We start from the raw sequence: 26,952 nt of genomic DNA, 5'->3' as shown, positions 1-26,952 counted from the left end.
AGGATGGTTCTTCCGCAGTGCGCTTAAAGATGGATAGCACTGCGAGATAGCCCTTAATGGTGCCAACTTGAAGGCCTGAATTCGCCAAATATAGAAGGAAGGAAGGACAAAACCATTGGTGTACCACATGAAAAAGGGTCGATATTCTGTTCTCTACACCAGCTGCAAAATCTGTTCCAACGGCAGCGGTATAAAGACTTTGTTGCTGGCCTCCTTGCCGAAAGCAACACCTCCATAACATCATCAGGGAGGTCCCAATCCTTGTACCTCAACCTTTCAGAAGCCACGCTTGAAGGTTGAGGGTTTTGATGTCTGGATGGGGAACCTGACCTCCCTTCTGTGAGAGTAGGTTCTCTCTGAGTGGAAGTCGAATTGGAGGGCAGATGGACAAGTCTAGAAGGTCCAGGTACCACGTTCTCCTGGCCCAATCCGGGGCAATTAGGATCATGGTTCTCCGGAATCTTCTCAACCTCCTGATCATTTGAAGAATGACAGGGACCGGTGGGAACGCGTACAGAAGCGGAAACTCCCAGTCCGCTATGAACGCGTCTCCCAGAGCTCCTCTTGGGGGAAATTCCCTTGAGCAGAACAGATCGCATTTCCTGTTGACGCTGGTGGTGAACAGATCCACCTGAGGGGTTCCCCAAAGGGCGAAGATCTATTGAAGGACTTCCTGAGCTAGTTCCCACTCGTGGGAGACTGTGCTCTGCCTGCTCAGAGCGTCCGCTGTAAAGTTCTTCTCTCCGGCTAGGTGAACTGCCGATAGAGAGATTCCTTCTTGGATTGCCCAAAACCAGAGCTGCATCGCCTCTCTGCACAGGGGTAGTGATCCTACGCCTCCTCTTTTGTTGTGGTAATGCATGGCCACTGTGTTGTCCGTCATTATCAGGACGTTTTTCCCTTGTACAGCTGGCAGGAACGCCTTCAGCGCAAGTCTGATGGCTCTCAGCTCTAACAGGTTGATATGTAGTCTGAACTCCGATGGAGAACAACGACCGCTGATGGTCAAGTCGTTGGCGTGGGCTCCCCACCCCGTGAGTGAGGCATCCGTGACTACTGTTATCTCCGGCCAGGGTTGCCAAAACTGTTCTCCTTTCAGAATTTTCTCCTGACAGGCCCACCACTGAAGGTCTCGAGCCACCCTTTCGGGAACCTGAAGAAGATCTGTCATCCTCCCTGAAAATTGTGACCACTGAGTCCTCAGTGCCCACTGGAGGGATCTCATTCTCAGGCGAGCCTCTGGCACTAGGAAAATGCAGGGTGCCATGAGGCCTAGCAACCTCAAAAAGTCGAAGGCTGGGAGACGTTGGGCATCTTGGAACTTGGTAACCATCTGTAGAATATCTTGAGCCCTCACCTCTGGTGGCTAGGCTTTTCCCAGGGAAGTGTCCAGGATCGCTCCTATGAACTGGAGTCTCTGTGATGGTATCATTTGTGACTTCTTTAAATTGAGGGAGAAGCCCAGTTTGTGAAGGGAGTGGCACACGTGATTTAGCTGGATCTGAGCTTGTTCCGAAGAGACAGCCCTGATCAACCAATCGTCCAGGTAGGGGTAGACGTGAATCCCTTCCCTCCTTAGACTTGCCACCACTACCGACATTAACTTGGTGAAGACCCTCGGGGCGGAGGTCAGCCCAAATGGCAGCACTCGAAATTGATAGTGAGAGTTGCCAATTGCGAACCTCAGGTATTTCCTGTGTTTGAGATGGATAGGCACATGGAAATAAGCATCCTGAAGGTCCAGAGATACCAACCAGTCCTGGAACTGAAGGGCCTGGAGGATCTGAGAAAGAGTTACCATCTTGAATTTGTCTTTCCTGAGGAATTTGTTCAATTCTCGCTAGTCCAAGATGGGTCTCAGTCCTCCGTCTTTCTTTGGAATGAGAAAATAAGGGGAGTACCAGCCCTTGTTCCTCTCCGCTACAGGTACCGGTTCTATGGCACCTTTCTCTAGCAGGTCGAAAATTTCCTGCAAGAGGAGCGGATCTGGAGCTTTCTGAGAGCTGATCCCCGGTGGATGACTCTGAGGTATGCGTAGGAGAGGCAGGCAGTAACCTTGGGCAACTGTTTCCAATGCCCAAGCATCTGACGTGATAGCCTGCCATTCCGCCAGATGTTGAGTCAACCTGCCTCCTACAGGTGTCCTGTGAGGGAAGTCCTCAGAGTGGTTTTGGGGCGGCTGATGCGGATGCCGATGGTAAAGAGGCACCTGCTGTTGCTGCGGCTTTTGAATATGTACCCCGTCCACCTCGGGTAGTTCTTCTTTGTCCCCTTTGAGCCGGACGTCCTCTACCTCTTCCGAATGTGGAGTAGAAGCTAAAGGACTTGCCCCTCGCAGAGGTTCCTGTGGGACGAAAAGGTGTCTGACGGATTGCAGCGCCTAGGGATTTTGCTGCTGCTTTTGAAGTTTGCAGTTTCTCTAAACTGTCATCCGCCTTTTTCCCGAACAAAGAAGAGCCATCGAATGGCATGTTCAAGAGCCTGGCTTGCACATCAGGGGCAAAACCAGACTTTCTCAACCAAGCGAATCTCCTGGTTGTTGTACTTGCCGCCATTGCTCTGCTGATACTGTCAGCCGAATCAATAACCGTCTGGAGGGATTTACACATAGCGTCTTTACCGTCCTGTATGATATTCAGGAACGCCTCCCTTTCTTCTCCCTCCGGGATGCAGTCAGTTGCTCCCAAAGTGTATGGCTGAATCTAACAAGGGTGCAAGTAGCATTAACAGATTTTAACGCCATGCTACATGCCGAAAAAACTTTCTTTGCCGTAGCATCATATTTCTTATCGTCCCTGTCCTGTGGGACGGTAGGATAAGCCGTCTTGACATCGGTAGAAGATGCTGCCTGTACCACCAGACTTTCTGGGGATGGGTGTTTTGACAAAAACTCTGGGTCTGTAGAGGATACCCTATATTTTGTAGACAGTTTTTTATTTACTGCCGGGACGACATCTGGGGTTTCCCAGTTCGTCATAATCTTCCTCTGAAGAGCTTTATGAAAAGGCACCACAGGATCCTCCTGTGGGCCTTTGTCAAGAATGTCCGTGAGGTCATCTTGTTGGAAAGATTGTGAAGGTGCAGACCACCCCATAAACTCTGTGATCCTGGCCATTAAGGCTCTATAGGGGGTTTCAGCATGCTCCCCCGGGTCTGGCCTAGCAAACTCCACCTCAGGGGAAGTGTCTAACCCACTTGCCTCATGTAAGGAATCATGAAGATCCTTTAACCTGCGTTCTTCAGAGGAAAATTCCTCTCTAATTGGGGTTACAGGTCCCTGCAACTCAAATGTGTGTTCCTGTTAAGACAATTCACCCTCTTCCATAATTGAGGACATAGTTCTCAATTGTTCTGAACTCATAAAGGGTGTAAATCCCATTTCCAAGGCAGAGGGTGCCGAACTTGTCATAATCGGCCTCGAAAACGTCGATGTGTTCGACGGCTTCGAGCGTGGCGTCGAAAACAAAGGCGGAGGCCTCGATGACCTCGACAGAATTGGGATTCTACTCGACAATCTCGAAGCCATCGTCATCGAGGACCTGGGGATAGTCACTGGGTGTGTCGTGACCGTGACTTTTCTTGGCGTCGACGCCGGTGTCGAAGCTGGCGTCGAGTCGACAGACCCGTGTGTCGAAGGTCCCTTCGAGGAAGGTTTGGAGGTCATAGTCCTACTCGAGGGTTCGAGACGCGCTCGAGAGGTTTCCTTCGCCGGGTACTGCGACTCGCGGCGTTTTTGACCTTCGGGTCTTTCGACCAGAGCATCGCTCTCGGCAGTCTTCGAGGGGGTCGAGGCCGCTTTCTCGAAGACGCTCATCATATTTTTGCGGAATTGTTTCGTGGGGCAAGGGATTCTTTTTGGTGAAACAGAGGAAGAGGAAGACGGAGAAGGGGATCTTTGACGTCTCCTCTTCGAGTGCTTCGATCTTGAGGAGTGATGGGACCCACTCCGAGACCTGGAACGCAAATGGTGACGAGGAGACGAATGTCTCGACTTCGTCGACGAAGAAGAAGCTTTAAAAGTCTTACCTTTCTCCAGCTTCCCCCTACGCTCCTTTAGGGCCTCAGCTGTCATGGACATACAGTCCTCGCACTCCGAACAATGGTGTTCAGCTCCCAAACACCACAGACGAACTCTGTGAGGTCAGTCAGCGACATCTTTTTCCCACAATCTCGGCATTTTTTTAAGCCGGATCGAGGAGTTGTCGGTTCCGACGAAGAAGCCATCGAGTACGGATCGAATAACTCGAGGTAAATAGATTTAACCTGACAAAAACTGAGCAACGGTATTCTGAGGCACTGAGTAAGCGCACAAAAACGGAACTGAGCAACGGACGCTGCGCGCGGCCTTTATAGGCAGGATGACGTCGATACGGCGGCTGTCGAGGGACATCGACTCGGAGGACGTCGATGCGCAGCGCCCTCTAGAGAAAACATTTTTCCGAGGCCAGCAGAGCTGGAACGAGATATCTAAGATGAGGAATACGTCGGAGGACACAATTCCTTCGAAAGGGTAATGTCAAGAATGTCATCTTTGGCAGATTTTTATGCAAAAAACCCAGAACACTTTCTTGCTTATACTCCCTACGGGTCAGCACCCTCTGGCTCTAAGGATCCTATACCTCCAAGTGCAAGGTCCCACTTTGAGACCCCAACAGGGTCTTCAGACCCCTCCTACGCCTAGCCCTACTCTCATTACCAGAGAGAGACATCCTTTGTTGAGGATCCAGATTTGGGCATGGTGGAGGAACAAACTGGGACAGGCTACTATGGGGATGATGAGGATCAAGATGAGGAGGAAGACCCCTACAGGGTAGACTCCTCAGTAGAAAGAGTGGCCCCCATTACAGTCTCCCCTGTCGACAACCAGCCAAGAAAACAAGGTCTAAGTGGTAATGCAGCCATAAATATGGGACTGATGGTATAACATGCTTAAAAGGAAATACTGTGTACAGCCAGTATTAAAGTGTCTTCTTGCAGTGACAATGCTGGTATATAATGATCACATCCAGTGTTGAAATATATTCTTACAGTGACAATACTAGCATATCTTGGCATAGCCAACATGCAAATGTTTTGCACTGGCAATACTAGCATATATTGTGGAAGCCAACATGAACATGCTTTATAGTTGCAATTTTGGCATATATTAGGTGCAGCCAGCATTAAAATGTTTCACATTGACAATTCTGGCATATATGGGGCACATCCAGCATGAAAATGTGTTGCTATAGTGGGATGAAGGCATATATCGGACACTGCGAGCATAAACATGTAATACAGTGTAACACTGGCATTTATATTGTGGGCAAAGGCATCATGAAAATGTGCTTTGAAGTGGCAATGCTCCCTTATATTGTGGGTACAGACTTCATGAACTATTTTACAGTGGTTGTTAGAAAATGCCCCTGTGCACTTGTGGCCTGGCAGCTAGTGAACTATTTCCTATATTAGGCTACAGAAACGACTGCAAAATGTGAAAAATGTTACTAGCCACCACTACCGTCAGCCTGTCAAAATACTTGCTTTCACAAACTCTGCATTGGTCAACATTAATTAAAATTAAATAATATACGAAGGGTGGTCCAAACAGACATGGTACTGGAGCTAAAGAAATATAACAAAAACGTGTAATTTTCTTTACACAAAGAACACTGCTTAAACTTGAACACGCTTCGTTTCATTGATCAGAAAATACACTACATTGACTGATATGGACCAACATGGCCCGGACTGTATAAAGAGCAGAAATATACTGCAGGCGGTAACAATCATCATCACGGCTACTGCCCCAGGAACGACCCTGACAGAGCAGAGTGCTGCCAGACAGTGCTGATCGTATTTGTATCGGAAAGCGCCCCGAGGAAGCGCATTCTGCTCCTGCCATGGGTAATTGTGTTCAAGCAAAAGGTAGATTACAGAAATAGTGGCGAAAAGGCTCTTTTAAAATAAGACAAGTTGATGTTCGGGCAATAGTGGACACCTGCTGATATGGGAGCAGTGGCGTAACACACAATGTGGGGGGCCCCTCTGCAATCCCTGCTGAGGAACCCCCACCCACCGCCACAGCTTCTCAAAGAAGCAAAATGCGGGGCCCCCTTTACGCCAGTGTATGGGGGGGCTGGGAATGCAACACTATACATATATGAAACAGCCAACCAGAACATTACAAGGAGGAGCCCATATTACAGCCCGGATGGATGGAGAAAGATGAATTTGCATTTACTGGGTGGATGGCGATAAAATAAATCTCTGCCAACGCAGTAGTTTTCCCTTATCCAGGCAACTTAAGTCATTATTGACCGCCTCTCAGAATATTCAGATTGCAGTCAACAACTACTGTTATTGACAGCATTATGAACTTCCCCGGTGCTAGTAAGCAGAGAGGAACACGACTAAAAACACTTCTTTGCATTCAATAAACAGCAAAGGAGTATCACAGCAAGATGTCTTAACAAGACAACGTAAACGCTAAACTGGATAAATGCTTCCGTTTTTGCAACAAAAAAGTTCACTTTAACCAAGTTCACAATTAAAATGCTTACCTTATGGAACAACCTAAATGAAACCACATACATTACCACATTTTGTGTATTTACTCATTTTTAAACTAAGACGTTTTATTGCTACTAGTACTATGTGTTAATAGATGTACAGACCTCGGGAGAGGTCATTATCGCTTGGTATAATGAACTTTTCCCAAGCAACGGCCCGAGGAGAAGGTCTATAAGGCGGTAACATCTGAAACCCATCTTCCAAGAGTCTTCTTACCAAACACCATTGGCCTCGTTCACGTCATACACAGCATGGCCACCCTCTGGCAACTCTTCTGGGTATTTACCATATTGCATGCACCGCTTTTGCAACTAAATGCTTCAATCAGGTAAACTCTTCTGGGAGTACTCCCACTCTATAGTAAGGCCATCAACATTTGCATGTACAATGAGGCATTTTTGCATCCACTAAAAGCAAGCCTTCAAAAAAGGCTGGAGAAACCACAAATGTGTATTACATGAACAGCTGCACAAGGGCACAAAAAAGACTTATTTTCTCCTACCTGCCTGAATTTCGCTCGGGCTTCTTTCTCCTTCATTCTTCCGTGTGCAACTAAGTAGTCAAACACTTCTCCTGCATTGAACACAAGACCCATCTAATTAGGGTTGTCAAGCATAACGCAAATATAGCAACAACAAAAAAAAATGATTCCTCACGTGGTAAGTCAGGCACATACATTGGAGACGAAATCGCAACACTGCATTAACTCAACACTCAACACACACATTTGGAAGGGATGACCTGGACAAAAGGTACTTTTAAAATATGGACAAAAAAAGAGATATTTTTTAAATCACGTGAACATTTGTACAATGACATGATGATTATTTTTACTGTGACAGGTTTCATTATGTACCATACAAAAGGGATTGCGTATGTATGTGGGATGTCGAAATCCATTGAGGTAAAAAAAGAACCCTTGCAAATGGAACACGCAGGTGGAATGAGTCCCCACACTTTTTTCAGAGGGCACCTTGATGTGCTAATTTCTGGTTACGCCAATTTCCATTGGTATGTTAATGAGTCCCTCCACTTTCTTTTTTAGGACTTGACCCCTAGACAAATCTATCCTACAAAGACTACAAAACATTAAAATGGAGCCAAGTCCATAAATCATTGAAATCCCTTACTGGTTTTTATCCACTCAGTAGGACTCCATAATACATATCCAAGGCTCCTGAGCCACCCAGCAATAGACCTGCCTACTAGTGGACAATAAGAACTGCGGAATGAATGCCCAGAGAGGACTGTGACGGATGGTGACACCCCCTCCTCCACTATTCTCCCTCCCCCTGCGCAAACCTGGTCCTGCCCACTTGACTGTCTTAAAGTATTAACTTACCTGTAACTGTATTTCTCCAGCATTGGTATCTTTCACAGATTCACATGCTTGCATATTCCCTGTTGTCAGACTGGGAATCCTCAGTGATTTAAATAATTATTAAAATTAAAAAAATATATATATATATTTATATATATGATACATTACTCACCGTAATCGTATTTCTGATGCTTGTATCTGCTTAGATTCAGATGCTGTGCATAGGCCGACATCTAGTGGAAGCTGCGGAGTATTACAGTTTGTTTTTCGAAACTCGAAAATGGGCGTCGACACAGGCGTGCCAGTAATACTATCCCTAGTGTGACGTCCACTGTACCCAAGATCCCTCACGCGTCTAGGATCCTCAGATTGTATTTTTTCTGACATGAGGAAGCATGAGGAGTAGCGTGAGTACAGATAATCCAAGCAGATAGACAGAAAGGTAAGACTACAAGCAATCATGCGCCTTCTCTCGGAGGGGAGGAAGGGTGGGTCGCATGTGAATCTAAGCAGATACAAGCATCAGAAATACGATTACGGTGAGTAATGTATCCCTTCTGAGGCTTGTGGAATCTGCTTAGATCACATGCTGTGCATAGATTAGCGAGCAGTACCAGAAGAAGGAGGTGGGATGTGAGAAGGGTCATGAGCAAACAGGTGTCTTAGAACCGCTTGTCCCACTTGTGTATCTGTCTTGGAATGAGTGTCAATGCAGTAATGCTGAGTAAAAGTGTGAATGGAGCTCCAAGTAGCTGCTTTGCAAATGGTGTCAAGGGGAACATTTGCAATGAAAGCCAGAGTGGCCCCAATGCCTCTAGTAGAGTGGGCTCTTGGCGTAAAAGGCAGAGTTTTCTCAGAAAGAGAGTAACACAGCTGTATACAGTTGATTATCCACTTCGAGATAGCGCCTTTAGAGACGCGATCTCCCTCTCTGCCTGTAGCTACGGAGACAAACAGTTGATCTGTTTTCCTTAGCGGTCTGGTTTTATTTACATAGTAGAGGACCGCCCTACGCACATCTAGGGTGTGTAGTTTCACCTCAGCCGAGCTTTGCGGGTTCTGGAAGAAAGCCGGAAGCTCGATGGACTGGTTTACATGGAACTTTGATATAAATTTAGGTGAGAACCTAGGGTGTGTGCGTAAAACCAGTTTGTCTTTATGGATAGTAAAGAAAGGATCCTGCACTGACAGAGCCTGAATTTCACTGACCCTTCTTATAGAGGTAATGGCTACTAAGAAGGCCGTTTTATACGTCAGGTGTTTGAGACTACTTTTATGCATGGGTTCGAAAGGGGGGCCCATGAGCTTAGCTAGCACCACATTAAGGTCCCATCCTGGCGGTGGGTTCGAAAATAGGAGGGTGAAGTCTCTTTACTCCTTCCATGAAGGCTTTAACTACTGGTACTTTCCACTACGACACCCTGTTATGGGATGTGGTGTAAGCCGAGAGGGCTGCCAGGTGTACTTTCAGAGAGTTAAAAACCAATCCTGCATCCAGCAGGTGGAGCATGTATGTCACAATGTTGGAAGGAGTGCAATTAACAGGGTTGATTTGTTTATTCTGGCACCAAATAATGAATCTCTTCCACTTGTCAAAGTAACAGTGCCTTGTGTTTGGTTTCCTGGATTCTTTTAGGATATCCATACACCTCTGTGGTAAATTGAGATGTCCAAACTCTATGACCTCAGGAGCCATGCTGCCAGGTTCATTGAGTTGGGTTGCTGGTGCACTGTCTGACCTTGTTGCTGGGACAGTAGGTTGTACCAGGCTGGAAGTTTGATGGGCTCGCACACCGCCATCCTGCGTAGGTGTGGAAACCATGGTTGTCTCGCCCACATGGGAGCAACTAGGATGAGCGTCATCGATTCCTTGTTCATCTTGTACACCACTTTCCTGATGAGAGGAGTTGGTGGAAAAGCGTACGCAAACATCCCTGACCAGTTCATCCACAGGGCGTTCCCTTGGGAGTCTGGCTGGGGGAACCTGGATGCAAATCCTGGGCATTGTTTGTTTTCGCTTGTGGCGAATAAGTCTATAGTGGGGAAACCCCACTGAGAGAAGAGATCTTCTACGATCTTTCTGTGAAGGACCCATTCGTGTTCTTCTGGGAGGGAGTCTCTGCTTAGAGCATCCGCTAGGGAATTGAGCTCCCCTGGAACATGTTGCGATGACAGGAAGATGTTCCGTTTGAGTGCCCATATCCAGATTTTCTGGGCAAGCTTGGACAGATTTGGCGAACGAGTCCCTCCTTGCTTGTTCAGATAGAACATGGCTGTCGTGCTGTCCGTCAGGATCTGCACCGACAAGTTTAGTAGATGGGGCTCGAACGCCCGAAGCGCTCTGAATACTGCCAGAAGCTCTAGCAGGTTTATGTGGTTCTTGGCTACTGAGTGAGACCAGAGACCCTGAGCTGTGTGGTGGAGATGGTGAGCTCCCCACCCAGTCAGGCATGCATATGTAGTCACCACTGCTTGTACTTCGGGATCGTAAAAGGTTTTTCCCCTTGCGAGATTTTCTCTTGTCCACCAGTGTAGGCTCTGTACAAGTGTTGGCGAAACGACCACTAGATCGTCCCACTGACCACTTGCCTGAGACCACTGTTTCGCCAACCATTCCTGCATGGGACGCATGCGCAGTCGCGCGTGAGGGACCAGGTAAATGCATGACGCCATCATGCCCAGTAACCGCATTGCTTTGCGTACCGTTATTTGTTGACCGGACTGATAATGTGGAATTTGCAGTAGTATATTCCGAATTCTTTCTTCCGAAGGGAAGGTCAACCCTTTCTGAGTATCTAGGATTGCTCCTAGGAACTGTTTTGAGGTGCTTGGCACCAGGCTTGACTTCTTCTCGTTGATTGAGAAGCCTAATTCGTGGAGGAGGTCGATAGTCCTTTGAATGTTTGTCCTGCAAATCCCTGGGGTTTCCCCCGTTATGAGCCAGTCGTCCAGATAAGGGTACACTGAGATTGCCTCCCTGCGTAGGTGTGCAGCTGCCACCGCCAGTACCTTGGTGAATACCCTTGGTGCTGAAGTTATCCCGAAGGGCAGTACCTTGAATTGGTAGTGGCGACTGTCCACCTTGAAGCGCAAGTACTTTCTGTGCGCCGGGAGCATGGAAATATGAAAATAAGCATCTTTCATATCCAAGGGTGCCATGTAATCCCCCTTTTTTAGGAGGGGGATTACCTCTTGTAGCGTGGTCATATGGAATTTTTGGGGCTTGACATACTTGTTGGCAGGCCGTAAATCCAATACTGGGCGCATTGTCAAATCTTTCTTTGGCACAAGGAAGTAAGTTGAATAGATACCCTTGTTTACCTGGTGTCCTGGGACGAGTTCTATCGCGTCCTTTTCTAGCAGAATGGCGATCTCCTCGAGAAGGATCTTCTGATGTTCTAAGGAGTGTACTCTTTGTCGTGGAGGATGGTTCCGGGGACGCTGCAGTAATTCTATACAATATCCTGTGGACACTGTTGACAGCACCCATCTGTCTGAGGTGATCCCTTCCCAAACCTGGGTGAAGTTGGAAATGCGTCCCCCTACTGGGGTTGCGTGAGAAGGGACCCTGAACTGAGCGTCACTGCTTTGGTGGAGGCGTGCCACCTCCCTTGTTGGGGCTGCCTCTGCCTCTCCCACGACCTCTTTTGTTACCCCTGCCGTAACTTTGGGTAGACTGCTGCTGGCTGTTTTTCCACTGTGTACCCTGTCCCTGGGCATAGTTGCCTCTTTGTGAATTTTGGCCGCGTGGGCGACGAAAATTACTGTTCCCCCTCTGGTTAGGGGGTTTGTTGGTTAGTTGGCCAAGGGATTTCAGTGTTTCGTATTCTTCCTTGGCGTTTTTTAGTGCGTCTTCGACCGCTTTCCCAAACAATAGATCTGGTTCCACCGGCTTATCTATTAATGAAGCCTGAGTTTCTGTTTTGAACCCCGACTGCCGTAACCACGCATGTCTTTTGATAACAGTACCTTCTGCTATCAATCTCCCTGCGTTGTCTGCGGCGTCGAAAGTTGCTTTTAATATGCAACCAGACACGGCTCTCCCTTCTGCTGAGATCCGAGCCAATTGGCCTTTTAACGGTTCAGGAGCAGAGGCTATGAGTGCCGCGACCTCTTCCCATTGATGGCAGTTGTAGCTGGCCAACAGGGTGGTGGAGTTAGCAATCCTTGCTTGGTAGGCGGACGTTGAGGCTACCTTCCTGCCAAACCCGTAAAGTTTTTTGCTCTCCTTGTCGGGAGGAGCTTCTGACGAAGATAAGGGTGTTCCAGCCCTTTTCCGAGTGTTGGTAACAACTAGGGAGTCTGGTTTAAGATGTCCTCTTATATAGAGAGGGTCAGACTGGGCTGCCCGGAAAATTTTTCCACCCTGGGGTTGACTGCTCTGGTGAGGTTTGGGTTCACCAGGGATGGATCTATTCTTCGTTGGATGGATTTAAGGATAGGGATGGTCTGAGTGACCGGCCTCCTCTCTCCCACCAACTCTTCTGCGAAGTCCCTTTCCTCCTGTACACCGTGGGTGTCGATGTGAAAATGTTCTGCCGCGCGAGCGAGAACCTCATTAAGGAGGGGTTGGTTATCGACTGGCGAGTCGGTAATTGGGGCTTCGTTCTCTACCGGGGAATCTACTCTGTAAATTTCCTGCTCATCTTCTCCCTCCTCCTGGTCCTCATCATCCGCATAGTATTCGCCCCGGTTTGTTCCTCCATCATTACAAACTCCTGGTCCCCCTCAGGGAAAGGCTCTCCTTGGTACCTGGGGTGTGGAGTAGAGTATGGAGTAGAGTAAGGCTGCACCTCAAAGGGTTCAGGTCTTTCAAACCGGGCCTTTTTACTTAGGGGGATAGGATCAGTGGAACCTGAGGGTGTGGCCCCCTGAGGGTCATACGAGAGGAAATGCTCTGGATTCTTGTCGTAAAAATCTGCCAAGGAAGACATCCTTGACATGACCCTGTCTATGTCTTCACTGGACCATTCTTTGGAACAGGGGATGACTTTAGTAGGCAATTTTGGGGACTTATCAAGGGTACCCTTGCTGGATGTTGCAGTAGACTTGTATTTGTCTGTGTGCTTTGGGGGAAAGGATGGCGTATCTGTGTCTTTCGAGCGTGGGGCCTCTCTGGTGTTAACTGCGGGCTCCGTCTCTTGGAGCGCGGCCTGGGGGTGGAAGTCGTCTTCGTCCTCCGACGATCGAACTTCCGTTAGTCTAGGGAGCGAGGCACTCTTGGCAAGAGTGGATGATTGCCTTGCGTCATGAGGCGATCTCGATCGAGAGCGCCCAGAGGACACCGAGTCGGACCGTTCTATCTGTGCCTCTTTCCGAGAAGTCGACGTTGTCGAGGTTCGGTTGGACTTAGTGTGTTTAGTGTGTGTAGGGTGTGTAGCGCTTGCGTCGCCGGGGGTCTTCCCCATAGCCGCCCTGCCGGACGACCTTCCGAGGTCGGGGACCTGCGCTCGGCTGTCTTTCGACGCCGTAATGCCCTCGCCGTCCGAAAGTACGGCGTCGCTGCCATCGCTGAAGGCGCCCTCCGCTGCCATGGCCGCCTGCCTGGCGTGGTGGGCCCAACGCTTTGTCGAACGGTCCTTAAGTGTCTTAGGTTTAAACCTACTACACGCTCTGCAGTTCGCTTCGGGGTGGTCCCTCGGCAAGCAGAGATTGCACGTGGCGTGCCTGTCGACCCAAGGGTATTTGCGGTTGCACTTGGGGCAGAATTGGAAAGGGGTACCCTCCATACGCACCTTGAGGCAGCGGGCTGGTAAGTGTAGGAAATATATAAGGTGTACCTATATATCAAGAGTGAAGAGTATGTACCACCCCCCACTCTCCCTACTTGCAGGGCCGAGGCCAGCGGCCTACTAGGCCCGGGCCGAGGCCAGCGGCCTTCCGAGGCCCCGATCCGTCGTGCAGCAGCCGACGGTCGATGTCTTCTCCAGCCGTCGTCGAGTGTCGAGGGTCGACGTTGGGTTGGGGAAGGATGTCAATAAGAATTATAAATTTGATTATTAGCAAAAGTATGGCTAAGGCCAGGGGACTCCGCAAATGCTTCCGACCAGTATGGCGGAAAAAAACAATCTGAGGATCCTAGACGCGTGAGGGATCTTGGGTACAGTGGACGTCACACTAGGGATAGTATTACTGGCACGCCTGTGTCGACGCCCATTTTCGAGTTTCGAAAAACAAACTGTAATACTCCGCAGCTTCCACTAGATGTCGGCCTATGCACAGCATGTGATCTAAGCAGATTCCACAAGCCTCAGAAATATATATATATATATATATATATATATATATATATATATATATATATATATATATATATATATATATATATATTTTCCATAGAAATACAATGTAGATTGCCCCTTATGGCCTATGAGCCATTCACTTGTGTAGTCCCTCCACCGCACTTTGGTCCTTATGGCCCTAACCAATGAGGTGGCAGGGATTAAGCTTTGCCCCCGGCAGCCATCTTCAGATTTTGAGCCGTAGAAGACTACAGGAAGGATGGCTGCGGGAAGATGGAGCAGCCTCTCAGGGGAGGCAGGCGGGCGCATGTGAATCTATGAGAGATACTAATGCTGGAGAATAACCAGGTTACTCACCGTAGTGACTACCTTACTCCTAGTCCATAGTTCCCTTTCCTCCATACTTATGGGACATTCCTCCGTCCTGTGGGACGGGACGGGAGCCTTTTGTAAAAGCATCCAAAATGTTGCTATATTTTAGTCCTTCCTTTCTATCTACGCGGGGCACGGCACGCGGCCGTAGCACCGCCCATCTTGGCTTCGCCCCACGCATCGCCCATCAGTCCTTTTCTATCGCCAGGTCAGAGACCTTTAGCAATAACAGAGGAACCTCATTAGAGGGGACGGAGGGGGGGGCGTATGGAGGAAAGGGGACTAGGAATAAGGTGGTCACTACGGTGAGTAACCTGGTTATACTCCTACGTCCCGTCGCCTTTCCTCCAGACTTATAGGAGTTTCCCAAGCACTCCTTCCAGGAACTATGGGTGGATGGAAAAAAAACCTTACTGAAAAAAGGTTCTTCAGCACAGCCTGACCAAACTGAGCATCAGATCTAGAGCTCAGGTCTAGACAATAATGCTTACAAAAAGCCGATGGGGAGGCCCAAGTAGCCGCCTTCGCGATGGTCTCCCAAAGGACATATTTTTGAAAGGCAACTGCGGCTGCCTTGCCCCGCACCAGGTGTGCATTAATGCATTTAGGAGGCTTCAGTCCTTGAACGGTGTAAGACTCCGTGATGCAGGCAGCGATCCATCGGGAGATAGTCGCCTTAGAGGCCTGCTTACCTTGTGGATTACCAAAAGTCACCAACAGTTGCGAAGAGCTCCTAAATTCGGATGTTCTGCCCAGATAGCACTTAAGAGCCCTTCCAACATCCAGGCAATGCAGAACCCTTTCCGCCTCTAAAGTGGGGTTCGGAAAAAAGACCGGCAGGGAGATTGACTGGTTCAGATGGAAATCAGATACCACCTTCGGCAGGAAAGCAGGGTTTGTCCGTAGGACCACCTTATCCTTGTGAAAAACCAAGAAGGGATGCTCCACCGACAAAGCCTGGAGCTCACTCACGCGCCTTGCTGAAGTAACGGCAACCAAAAAGGACACCTTCCACGACAGGTGCTTGAGGTCCACTGTGGCCATTGGTCAGAAAGGTGTATGGCACAATGCCGACAGGACCCCATTTAGACCCCATGACGGGTGCGGACTACGAATCGGAGGATAAAGGCGCGACAAGCCTGCAAAATGTCTCTTAACCACTGGATTAGACAGAGAGTAAGAGCACTGGTCCGTAGATAGGTAGGCGGAAACCGCCGAAAGATAAGTTCTGCATGACAGAATGTGAATTCCCGACTCTGCTAGGTGTGATACAAAGCACAGTACTGTGTCAATTGAAGCCGCCCTTGGGTCCAGCTGCTTGTTTAAACACCAATGACAGAGCCATTTGCTTCTGTACTGGGACCCAGTAGAGGGTTTTCTAGCTGCCTGAATAATATGCATGTTATCCACAGACATGCTAAGATGTTCTAAAAACCTGAACTCTGGCACCATGCTGCCAAGCTGAGCGATTGTGGGGAGGGGTGCCACAGCTGTTGCTCCCCCTGGTGAAGAAGATCGGGGGTCACCGGTAATCTGATCGGCGGATACACCGACAGGTGTTGAAGTTCTGAGAACCAAAACCTGGCCGGCCACCACGGGGCTATGAGTAGAAGGGAACAGTTCACTGTGTTCTTCAGTTTGCAAATCGTCCGATGAACCAGAGGCAGAAGTGGGAAGGCACAAGCCTTCAAGTTGTGCCATGGAATCTCAAGAGCATCCCCTTGAGAGGAGGCTCCCAGCCCGTTTCTGGAGGCATACAGAGGAAGCTTCTCGTTTGCCGCTGTAGCGAAGAGGTCCACTTCTGGAGTGCCACTGCGCAGGGAAATCAATGAGAGGACCTCCGCCTTCAGTTCCCACTCGTAGCGGACCATCGTCCGCCGGCTGAGGGTATCTGCGGTGATATTCAGCTGGCCCAGAATGTGTACTGCAAGTAGCCAGACACCATGGCAAATTGCCCATTCCCAAATCTGGATGGACAGGTCCACAAAAGGGGGAGACTTGGAGCCCCCCTGCTTGTTGATGTAATACATCGAAACCACATTGTCCGGGCGAATACGGACCACTTTGTTGGCAATGATCGGTCTGAACGCCTAGAGCGCTAGGAAGATCGCCAGAAGCTCCAAATGATTTATGTGGAGGAGCTTGTCCTGAGGCGACCAGAGATCCGAGACCTGAATAAGATCCAACGCCGCACCCCACCCTAGCAGGGAGGAGTCTGTCGTGACCGTCACCATAGGGACCGGGTCCTGAAAACTCACCCCCCACCCCGACAGATTGCTGAGAGACGACCACCACTCCAGGTCTGCTCTCATGGAAGCCGGAATCGTTATCAACTTGGAGACCGGATCCACAGCCTGCAGCCAAGAACTCCGAAGAGCCATCTGAGTCTGCCTCATCTTGAGACGAGCAAGAGGAAGAGCCAACACGCACAAGGCCATGAGGCCCAGAAGCCTCTGGAACCACCAGGCCAACATGCTCTCCGACTGCGCAAACATCTGACACGTGGCCAACAGATCCGGCATTCTGTCCCTGGTCAGGTACACTGCAGTCGATCGTGTTCCAGCGAAAACCTAGGAAAATCAAGTCCTGAGAGACCGTCATAGAAGATTTCCGCCAGTTCACCGACAGCCCGAGGTGGAACAGGAGCTGGAGGAGAGACTGAAGTTTGTAGGTAGCCTTCAAAGGGCAAGGGCTGCATAAAAGCCAATCATCCAAATACGGATACACATGGATACCCTGCAGACGTGAGGACACGCAGCGCTGAGCTGAGGCCAAAAGGAAGCACTCGAAACTGGAAGTGCTCCTCTCCCACAAAGAAACTGAGATATCTCCTGTGTGGATTCCAGATCAGAATATGCATGTACGCATACTGAAGGTCCACCAAGCTGAGCCAATCACCCATCTGCTAGGATGACTGTATCTGGCCGGGCGTGATCATCTTGAATTTCTCTTGGGGTAGGAAAAGATTGAACTGGGAAAGGCCTAGGATGGTGCGCTAGCCAGCCTGGTTGGGTTTGGGCACCATAAACAGCCGGGAGTAGAAGCCCTCCCCTCGTTCCCCAAGGGGACGGGTTCCACAGCTCTGAGGTCCAGAAGCTTCTGAACCTCGGCTTCTAGGGAGGAAAACCCCAACTGCTGGAAAGGGGGGTTGAAGGCTGGAGTAGGGGGTAAGGGTAAGCGGAAGCCCGCCCGAGCAACTGACAGGACCCATCTGTCCTCTGTGATGGTCTGAAACGCCTCCCAATGAGATGCAATGCGTCCTCCCACCGGGGTCTCGTACGAGCGCGGAGACCCCTCATTTGGCAGGCTTTTCAGTTGTGTTACCACCTGAACCTGAGGAGGAGGCTGAGGAGCGGGAGAAAATCAGAGTCTGTTGCAGCCTCTTGCGGGAATTACCCAAAGGGTTATCCACTCTGCGGGATTTCTGGTCTAGAAAGCCCCTGAAACCAGAGGAGGGCCGACTTTGTGACAACGGTCTCTGGGTCCTAAAAGGAGTTTTAACCAGCACAGACAAGGACTTAGCTGTCTGGGTGCTGTCCTTCGTTTTGGTGAGCTCCACATCCGTTGTGGAATGGAAAAGCTCCTTACCGTCAAACGGCAGGTCCAACACCTTGTCCTGCACCTCCTTTGAGAACTTGGTGGCAGCATGTAACCACACCTGTCGAGAGGTACCAACTCCCAGCATAAGGCCCCGAGCCGAAGTGTCGACGTGATGAGCTGCGGCCTCAAGCAGATCCTGGGCCAAGACCCTGGCATTGGATAAACTCGCCTTAAAGTCTTCCAGCTTCTCAGCCAGAATGAACTCCTCGAATTCCGACAGACCTTTCCACATCTTCATATTCGCCCCCGCCAACACTAGTTCTGCATTAGCCTGCCGGAGCTGCAAGGCCAAGTTAGCGAAAATCTTCCCCCCAAGAGAGTCGAGGAGCTTGTCCTCCTTCCCCAGAACCTTAGTAGCCATCGTAGAAGAGGATTCTGCAGGCCTGGACTGTAAAGTGGCCACAGCCACCACCGTGGATGAGGGGGGCGGACAAGATGATAAGGCCACCTCTTCCGAAGAATGTAGCCTGTATCGCGTGTCAATTTTCTTATTGATGAAAAGTCCAGAGTGTGGCTTTTCCCAGACCCTACGGACCTCGCCCAAAACGTCCATCTGCAAGAACAGGCCGGTATGCTCCGAAGGAGACAGGGTTAATGCCCCCGAAAGCGCACCCTCCTGCGGAGCGGGTGCCTCGGGCACTGGAACATCCAATAGGCACATCAGGTCCAGTACCCGGTCATGAAAAGTTCTAATAGAGATGGGCTGGTCTTCGATGTCCTGATCGCCCTGCCATCATCCGACAGGTCAGGATCCTGCTGAACAGTGTCAGGCACTGCCTTGTCCACGGGGGACAATGGAGGCACGGGCAGCGCAGGTGGGCATATCTCCCTAAAAAGACCCTTGAAATACTCTCTCATGGGGTCGGTAAACATAAACGTCTGAAATTTTCCAAGAAAGGCGTCCTCCGCAGACGGTTTTGGAGCTGCCAGAGGAGGCCTCTCATGAGGAGGATAATTCCAGGGACGCAGAGGGGAGGTTTGCCACACAGGCCCATCCCCCGCAGTGTCCACAAAAATCAAGGGTGCCGAACCCACAGGCAAAGAGACATTGTGCGGAAGGGGCATCCGAGCGTTCCAGGCGTAAACTGGCCGAAACGGATGCGCACAAGGAATTTTATGTTCACCCGCAGAACCAACTTCTACACCTGAGGCCGATGGCGTAGTTGTAGGGGAAGCGCCCAAAATGGCCGCGGTGGTCGTGGCGGGAACACCCGCCATTTTGCCATCACCTGAGGGGAACTGCAGCACACGTGCAAGTGATACAGGGGTCCCAGTCGGTGGGTCAGGAGTCTTAATTTTAGCCTTTACATAAGGAACCTCGACCGAGCCAGCACTATGAGGCCTGGAATGTTTCTGCGACATACCAATAGCCAAACTAGCCTTCACAGGAAGGACCTCAGCACTGCCGGTAAAGGAAGAACTTTCACTCCTTGCCTCCTCAACAGTTCTGGCGTCGCCACAAGAGCAGGAACAGTGAGAAACAACTTTCACCGATAAGGCCTTGTCAGGCCTCTCAGAAATGTTGGTTACTTCAGCCTCTGTACGAGGGACCTCGGACCCAGGTCTGGTAACAGCCTTACAAGCGCTGGCCTCGAACATCCGTTTGGTAACACCAAGGCCTCGGGGCGCACCTAGGTACTTTTGAGGGAAGCCGAAAAAGAGGCCTCAGAGCAAGCTCCGGTACCCCATCACTCAGTAGAACTGGGTCTACAAGCAGCCACCACAGGAGGGGCCTTGGAGCGTACTGTGCTATCCACAGGCCCTTTACGGAGACCCTTTGAGAAAACTCTGGTACAATTATTAGGTCCAGAAGGCACCTCGGGGCAACCCCCGGTGATCGAGCGGTTGATGCTCCTCCCAGCCCAGGAAGAGCCCGGAAAGGTGTCTCCCGGTCGGGGGGCTCTGAAAAGTAAAGAATTTACCGAGCGTTGTTTCTTTTGTCGATATAGGATTGAAAATGCGAACGAGTAGTATGTCGAAAAAACTCTTCCCACCGCTCCAACCGACATTGAAGTGCCCGGACCGAAAGGGAATCGCAATAAAAACAGGAGTCCCAACGGTGATCCGGACCCAAACACTCTAAACAAAGAGGATGGGGATCCGCCCTCGTGAAGCGTCAGTGACACGATGAACAATCTGGAAAGTCTAGTTTGAACGACAGACAGACTAGCACACGATCGCTAGCGAGAGCCAGAGAGGAGGAAAAAATGGGAAGAAGATCTTCCATGGATGCAAGTGCGTCCAGTCCCGAATGATCGGAGAAAAGGACTGATGGGCGATGCGGAGCCGAGATGGGCATTTCTACGGCCGCGTGCCGGACCCCGCGTAGAAAGAGAGGAAGGACTAAAATGTTTGCAAAATTTTGGATGCTTTTACAAAGTGTTCCGATCCCGTCCAACAGGACAAAAGAATTTCCCATAAGTATGGAGGTAAGGGGACAGGACGTAAGAGTAATAGTTACAGGTAAGTAACTAAAACTTCTCCAGCATTGGATCTTTCTTAGATTCAGATGCTTGAATACAATACCAAGCAGTTAGGCCATGCCCATACCATATATACATTCTGCAGATCCCTCTACTCGCCTTACTATACAACAAGTAACAGGTTACATTTCCTGGGAAGGTGGGAAGAGAAGGCTGCTCCTACCTTACGCAAAAAGATGGCGAAGAACCGCTTGTCCCACTGCTGACTCTTTGCTGGCATCTTCTGCCAGGCAGTAATGTTTGGCTAACATATGCAGAGTGCTCCAGGTTGCAGCTCTGCAGATGTCTTTCAATGGTACTCCAGCGTGAAAAGCAACCGAAGCTGCCCCCCTCTGGTGGAGTGAGTTGAAGGCAGTCTAGCAAGTGGATCGTCTTTTGACTGATGGCAGTGGCTGATACATTGGGAAACCCAACACGCCAAACTTTGCTTTGAAATGTGCTGCCCTTTAGTTCAGCCAGCAAATGCGATGAGTCTAGTCAAGGAGCGGAATTCTTTAGTTCTCTGGATGTAGAACATTAGGACCCTTGCAACATCGAGTGAGTGTAAGGATCTCAGGATCTGAGGAGTGATTCATGAAAAAGGTAGGAAGTACAATGCGTTCGGTGAGCGTCATTTCTGACAGTACCTTGGGTACAAATTTCGGCTGCGTTGTAATTATGACACGGTCTCTAAGAAACGAGGCGAAAGGAGGCTCTGAAGACAGGACTTGCAGCTCGCTAATTCTCCTAGCTGACATGATAGCTACTAAGAAAGCTGCTTTCCAGGATAACATTTTTAAGTCACACCTGTGAATTGGTTCATATGGTGGCTCCATGAGCGCTGCTAGGACTGTGTTCAGGCTCCATGTAGGAACTGGTGTAGGAGTTGGTGGGAAAGTACGCATCAATCCTTTCAAGAATATTTTGACAGCCGGTTTGGTGAGTAAAGATTGTTGACCTGGGTTAGTCGTGTATGCCGATATGGTGGACAAATGCATCTTGATGGATGAAAGGGAAAGCCCTGCTTTCGCTAGGTGCAACAGGTACGGTAGTATTTGTTCGATGTAAACAGAGAGCGGGTTCAATGAAGATGTTTCGCACCACTTGGTAAAACGAGTCAATTTCCGAATGTAGGTTTTCGTGTAGAAGGGGCCCTAGAGGCCTTGATTGCGTCCTGGCATTCTGCAGGAAGATTCAGATCGGTTAACTTTCGCTGCTCGGGAACCATGCATGCAGTGACATGCTCGCTGGGTCATGGTGGAGCACCTTAAGATCATCGAGCAGGCCTGTTCTTTCAGTCTGCGTAGCACTCTCGCGATGAGTGGTATCAGAGGGAAGCTATAAAGGAATTTGGCTGTCCAGTCCGCTGAGAAGGCGCCCCCCATCGAAAGGTGTTCTGGATACCTGGAAGCGAACCTGTGGCATTTTTTGTTGGCCTTGGTGGCAAAAAGGTTGATCTGTGGACATCCCCACATGTGGAAAATCTGCCGGTTTTCTGCTTCGTCCAGCTCCCATTTGTGGGATGCTGAATAATCTCTGCTTAACTTGTTTGCCAGGACATTGTCCACTCCAGGTAGGTGTTCTGCCTGATGTGGACCTTGTTATGCAAAGCCAAGGTCCATAGCTTTTGAGCCTCTTGTTCCCCCTTGTTTGTTCGTGTAGTGCATCGAGGTTGTGTTGTCTGTTTGAACGGTCACCGCGTGCCCTGCCAGTACCGGCAGGAAGGCTTTCAGCGCCCATCGACTTGCCCTGAGCTCTAACAGTTGAGATTCTTGGGTGGACCAAGTGCCTTTGGTTTGCAGATCTGCTAGGTGCACTCCCCAGACCGATAGCGAGGCATCCATCCTGAGAAGGGTTGACAGAGCCTGGAAAGGCATTCCCAGTAGCAGGTTCTGAGGTAAGCTCCACCATTGGAGGGCTTTATGAAAGACCGCTGGTAGTTGTATGGTATCTTCCCATGAGCCAATTGACAGCTTCTATTGGTGGTCCAGGGTCTCTTGGATTGGCCTCATGTGCAGCCTGCAATTTGGTATGAGGAATATGCATGAGGACATTATGCCCAGAAGAGATTTGAGGGAGTGGACCGTGGTCGCCCGTTGCTTTGAAACTATGAAGACCAATGAGTTAGTGCAGATATTCTGTCTGCCGACGATCTTACTCTGGGTATGCTGGTGTTGATTTCTGCCCCCAGAAACATCACTGTCTTGTTGGGAACAGGGCAGGATTTCTCCTCGTTTATCGAAAACCCTAACTCCTTCAAGAGTTTTATTGTTCTCTCCACTGTGGCGCACACCAGTTTGAGTGGGCTGGCCCTTATGAGCCCATCGTCTAAATATGGGAAGACTTCCGTTGCCGACCTTCTGAGGTATGCTGCCACCGGTGCCAGGCACTTGGTAAACACTCTGCTGATTTTAGGCTGAACGGGAAGACACAGAACTGAAAATGTGACTCCCCTACGGCGAACCTGAGGAATTGCCTGTGGGCAGGATGAATGGAAATGTGGAAATACGTGTCCACCAAGTCGAAGGTGGCCAGGAAGTCGTGTTGGTTGAGCCAAGGGAGAACGTTCTGAAGAGACTTCATATGGAATTTGATGTGCTTGATAAACTGGAGAGCTCTCAAATCCAGAATCGGCTCCACTGACTGTTCTTCACCAGAAAGAACCAGGAGTAGAAGCCTCTTCCCTTTTGTCGGTATGGTACCGGCTCTATAGCTGCTTTTAAGACTAGCCGTCAACCTCCAGCATGACCTGCTTCTGATGATGCACTTTGCGTGGAACGGGGCAAGGAACGGAGGTTGGTCCAGGAATTAAATGGTGTGACCTTCACGGACCACCTGGAGCACCCACTTGTCTGATGTTATTTTTTACAAAGAATGGGAACACAGTATGCACACCAAGTTTTAACAAACGTTTCTACAGGGTTAGTAGATATTTAGTGAGGTGCAGGAGAAAAACACTGCCTTGACACTAGGCAATGGTACAAAACAGGGAAAAGGAAGTGTCCACGGGCTGTGGATCACTCGCGTCCCCTGCACACTCAGGTTATTGCCAGTGTCAATCAATTGTTCAAAATGTTTCTCTAATACTCTTGAGGATCTGTTTCAGTACTCCATTTCTGGTCTGAACTGCTTACACAGCAAAGAGGAATAACTTAGAGTTGACTTAGAGTAACTGGCTAATTAGCCATCAACTGGGGTTATCTCAATCTGCACTTTCGTAATAGTCATTTACACGCTTTCTTAATCTGTAGAGGTAATAATTATGCAGTCAGTTACTGATTTCAGTAGAAAAATACAATTTATTAATACATGCCAGTCTATATTCAGCAATATTACCAATTGTTGATCATCATATAGTGTCATGTCTTCAATCACAAAATATATGCATTTTAGGTACAGTAGAGGCCCAACTACTGTTCCAAATAGCTCAACGCGTTTCAGGAAGTAATTTTCCCTTCTTCAGGAGCAGAATATTCTATGTTAATAACTTTCAAACTTCAGGAGCTTTTCCCAGAACCACCCCTAATCGCCTATAAAAGAGGGAAGAACTTTAGAGACCGAATGGTGAGGGCAGAACGTATCAACGACAAAGGGTACTACATACTAAAAAATTAGGCACCTTTGCATGCCTACACTGCAATAACTGCAACAACATCACAAAAGGAGACTATGTGAGGCATTCTCAAACAGGTGCCAAAATTAAACTTCAACACTTTGCAACCTGTGATACCAAATCTATAATCTATGCCTTGAGTTGCCCATGCGGCCTTTATTACGTCGGTCAGACCAAACGTAAGATGAAGGAGAGATGCAACGAACACAAAAGCAACATTCGTACCAAGAATGAACGATCGCCAGTTGCAAGACACTTCAGTGAGAAAAAACACACAGTAGCCCAACTGATATATCAAATCTTGGAGGTTGTACATAGAGTACCAAGAGGAGGCAACCACACAAAAAAGATGGACCAACGCGAGCTGTACTGGATAGATAAATTGGACAGCATGTGCCCATATGGAATTAACAAAGATTTCCACCTAGGAGCGTTCCTATGAGCAGAAACACTAACGGTGGATGCATAAACGTATCTACCACTTCGACGAAAATGTCTTAACATTTTTACCAGACAGCATATGATCAGACCTTAATCCCATTGGGTATAGACCGACATTGAATGATCATACTGTCTAAACATTCCTACTATACCATACCAATAATGACTCAGAAACATTACACTATCAGGCTGTAGACTCATCAGGTTCTTTAATTCTTAGTGTTTATTCACAAAGGTGATTACAATGACTAGCACAACTCTAAGGAAACCCTGTATGTAATATTTAATTTATCTGCCATGCAAATTTCAGATAAATATAGTCTAAGGACAGCATTATGTAATGCACTTCAGTATCTCGTAGCCTTTTTGCCTGCGCTTGGAAGAAACTGAGACTGAATCATATGATTATAATACAACCATGTTATCCACAAATAAATGTACTGTCATGACAATGGATGAACTTAGTGAGACTGTGAGCAGAGGTACCCCGTTCGATATACTCCTCAATATCCTAAATACACTATCACTCCACTCAAAAGTCTGTAGCATCTTTCCATGTAAGGTATTCCATACCTGACTGATTCATACCATCATCCACGATGGCCCTGACATTGATTGTATGAAATTGTATACTCAGTTTCCAGCCCTGTCCCCCTAGCAGAGATTTGGAGTGATGACGCGCGCTCGCAGCGTGATGACGTCGGATGTTTACATCTGACATCATCGCGCTGACGTGCACCGACGCCGCGTCTAGGTAATAACAACGGGATGTCCGTGCTCCTTTGCATTCGCGAACTCCTTCCCGGAACACTTACCTGCAACTGAGAGGTAAGAAGCCTAACAACATATATAAGGTTAGAGGATTTCCTTTGATTTAACTTCCACATTGTGTGGACAGGATAAGGGTTGACCCAACTTCGCTATTTACCTACAGGTAACGCCTGCTCTGGCAAGCTCACCTTCCCCCACCAATTTTCTGTACTGAACTGACCACTGCATACCCTGACCTCACTCGCATGAAGGGGTGAGCGACTCACTTTTTTACCTATACAAGACTCTAATAGCAATAACTGAGAATTACTCAGCCTTGAAGACATTTTGTAAAACTTTAATAAGCAGAATTATGGACCCATATCCTTTCCTATAGAACTCTTCAGCTCCAGCCTCTACCCGGGACCAAATCACTATACTAGAGGGGTCACCCACCCTGATTACTGACTACTCCAGCCGGAGATACACTGAAGGGGCACGAATGAGAAGTAGAGACACATTTGATTTGTAACAAATGTAAAAATGACAAAGTATTCATGCACATTGCAATTGGAGAACAATAGACTAAAAGTATTCTCTGATTTTCTCTCTAGAGGGAAACAGATTGTCCGGAAGAACCCTCTTTATAAAAAAATGAAGTTTGAAAGTTATTAACATAGAATATTTTGCTCCTGAAGAAGGGAAAATTACTTCCCGAAACGCGTTGAGCTATTTGGAACAGTAGTTAGGCCTCTACTGTACCTAAAATGCATATATTTTGTGATTGATGACAAGACACTATATGATGATCAACAATTGGTAATATTGCTGAATATAGACTGGCATGTATTAATAAATTGTATTTTTCTACTGAAATCAGTAACTAAGTGACTGCATAATTATTTCCTCTACAGATTAAGAAAGCGTGTAAATGACTATTACGAAAGTGCAGATTGCGATAACCCCAGTTGATGGCTAATTAGCCAGTTACTCTAAGTCAACTCCAAGTTATTCCTCTTTGCTGTGTAAGCAGTTCAGACCAGAAATGGAGTACTGAAACAGATCCTCAAGAGTATTAGAGAAACATTTTGAATTGATTGACACTGGCAATAACCCGAGTGTGCAGGGGACGCGAGTGATCCACAGCCCGTGGACACTTCCTTTTCCTGATGTTCTTTTTAGCCAATATTGATAAAAAACGGCTTACTCTCCCTCTCACCGGGGTGTGTCGTGAGAGAGGAGGAAGAAGATAGTCAGTTTTGCTTGCTCTGGGCCTTGGCGGGGTTGGAGCCACGCTTGCCCCTATGGGTGTACCTGTTTGATGACCGACGGTATCTGTCTTGAAAGGTGTTACTCTGGGTTTTTTGATTGTAGGAGGGGCAGCTGAAACCCCTATATTTTGAGGATGCACCTCAAAAGGATCTACGAACTTTGTCTTTGTCCTTAAGGGAACTGATGGCTCGTGCCGTATCAGTATTAGCTTTTATACTCTTGAGATGGTCGTCAATATTCTTACCAAAGAGGTCTTGCCCATCAAAAGGCATATCTAATATCTGAGCCTGAATCTCTGGTCTAAAGTTCATAGCTTTCATCCAGGCT

General features: G+C 48.6%; 1 protein-coding gene across 4 annotated transcripts in view; it reads right to left on the bottom strand.

Annotated features, from left to right (window-relative positions):
* MARK1 (microtubule affinity regulating kinase 1) overlaps positions 1-26,952 on the bottom strand; it is a 947,566-nt gene that overhangs the window by 331,247 nt on the left and 589,367 nt on the right. For all 4 annotated transcript variants that reach the window (XM_069608596.1, XM_069608592.1, XM_069608593.1 and 1 more), the window contains exon 6: positions 7,055-7,125. In XM_069608596.1, coding sequence (XP_069464697.1) covers positions 7,055-7,125 — 71 coding nt within the window. The remainder of the gene's footprint in view (positions 1-7,054; positions 7,126-26,952) is intronic.

The sequence above is a fragment of the Ambystoma mexicanum genome, chromosome 4q (genome assembly GCF_040938575.1).
Source record: "Ambystoma mexicanum isolate Mex_15411 chromosome 4q, UKY_AmexF1_1, whole genome shotgun sequence".
Taxonomy (NCBI): Eukaryota; Metazoa; Chordata; class Amphibia; order Caudata; family Ambystomatidae; genus Ambystoma; species Ambystoma mexicanum.
This window is presented reverse-complemented; position numbering and strand designations above follow the sequence as displayed.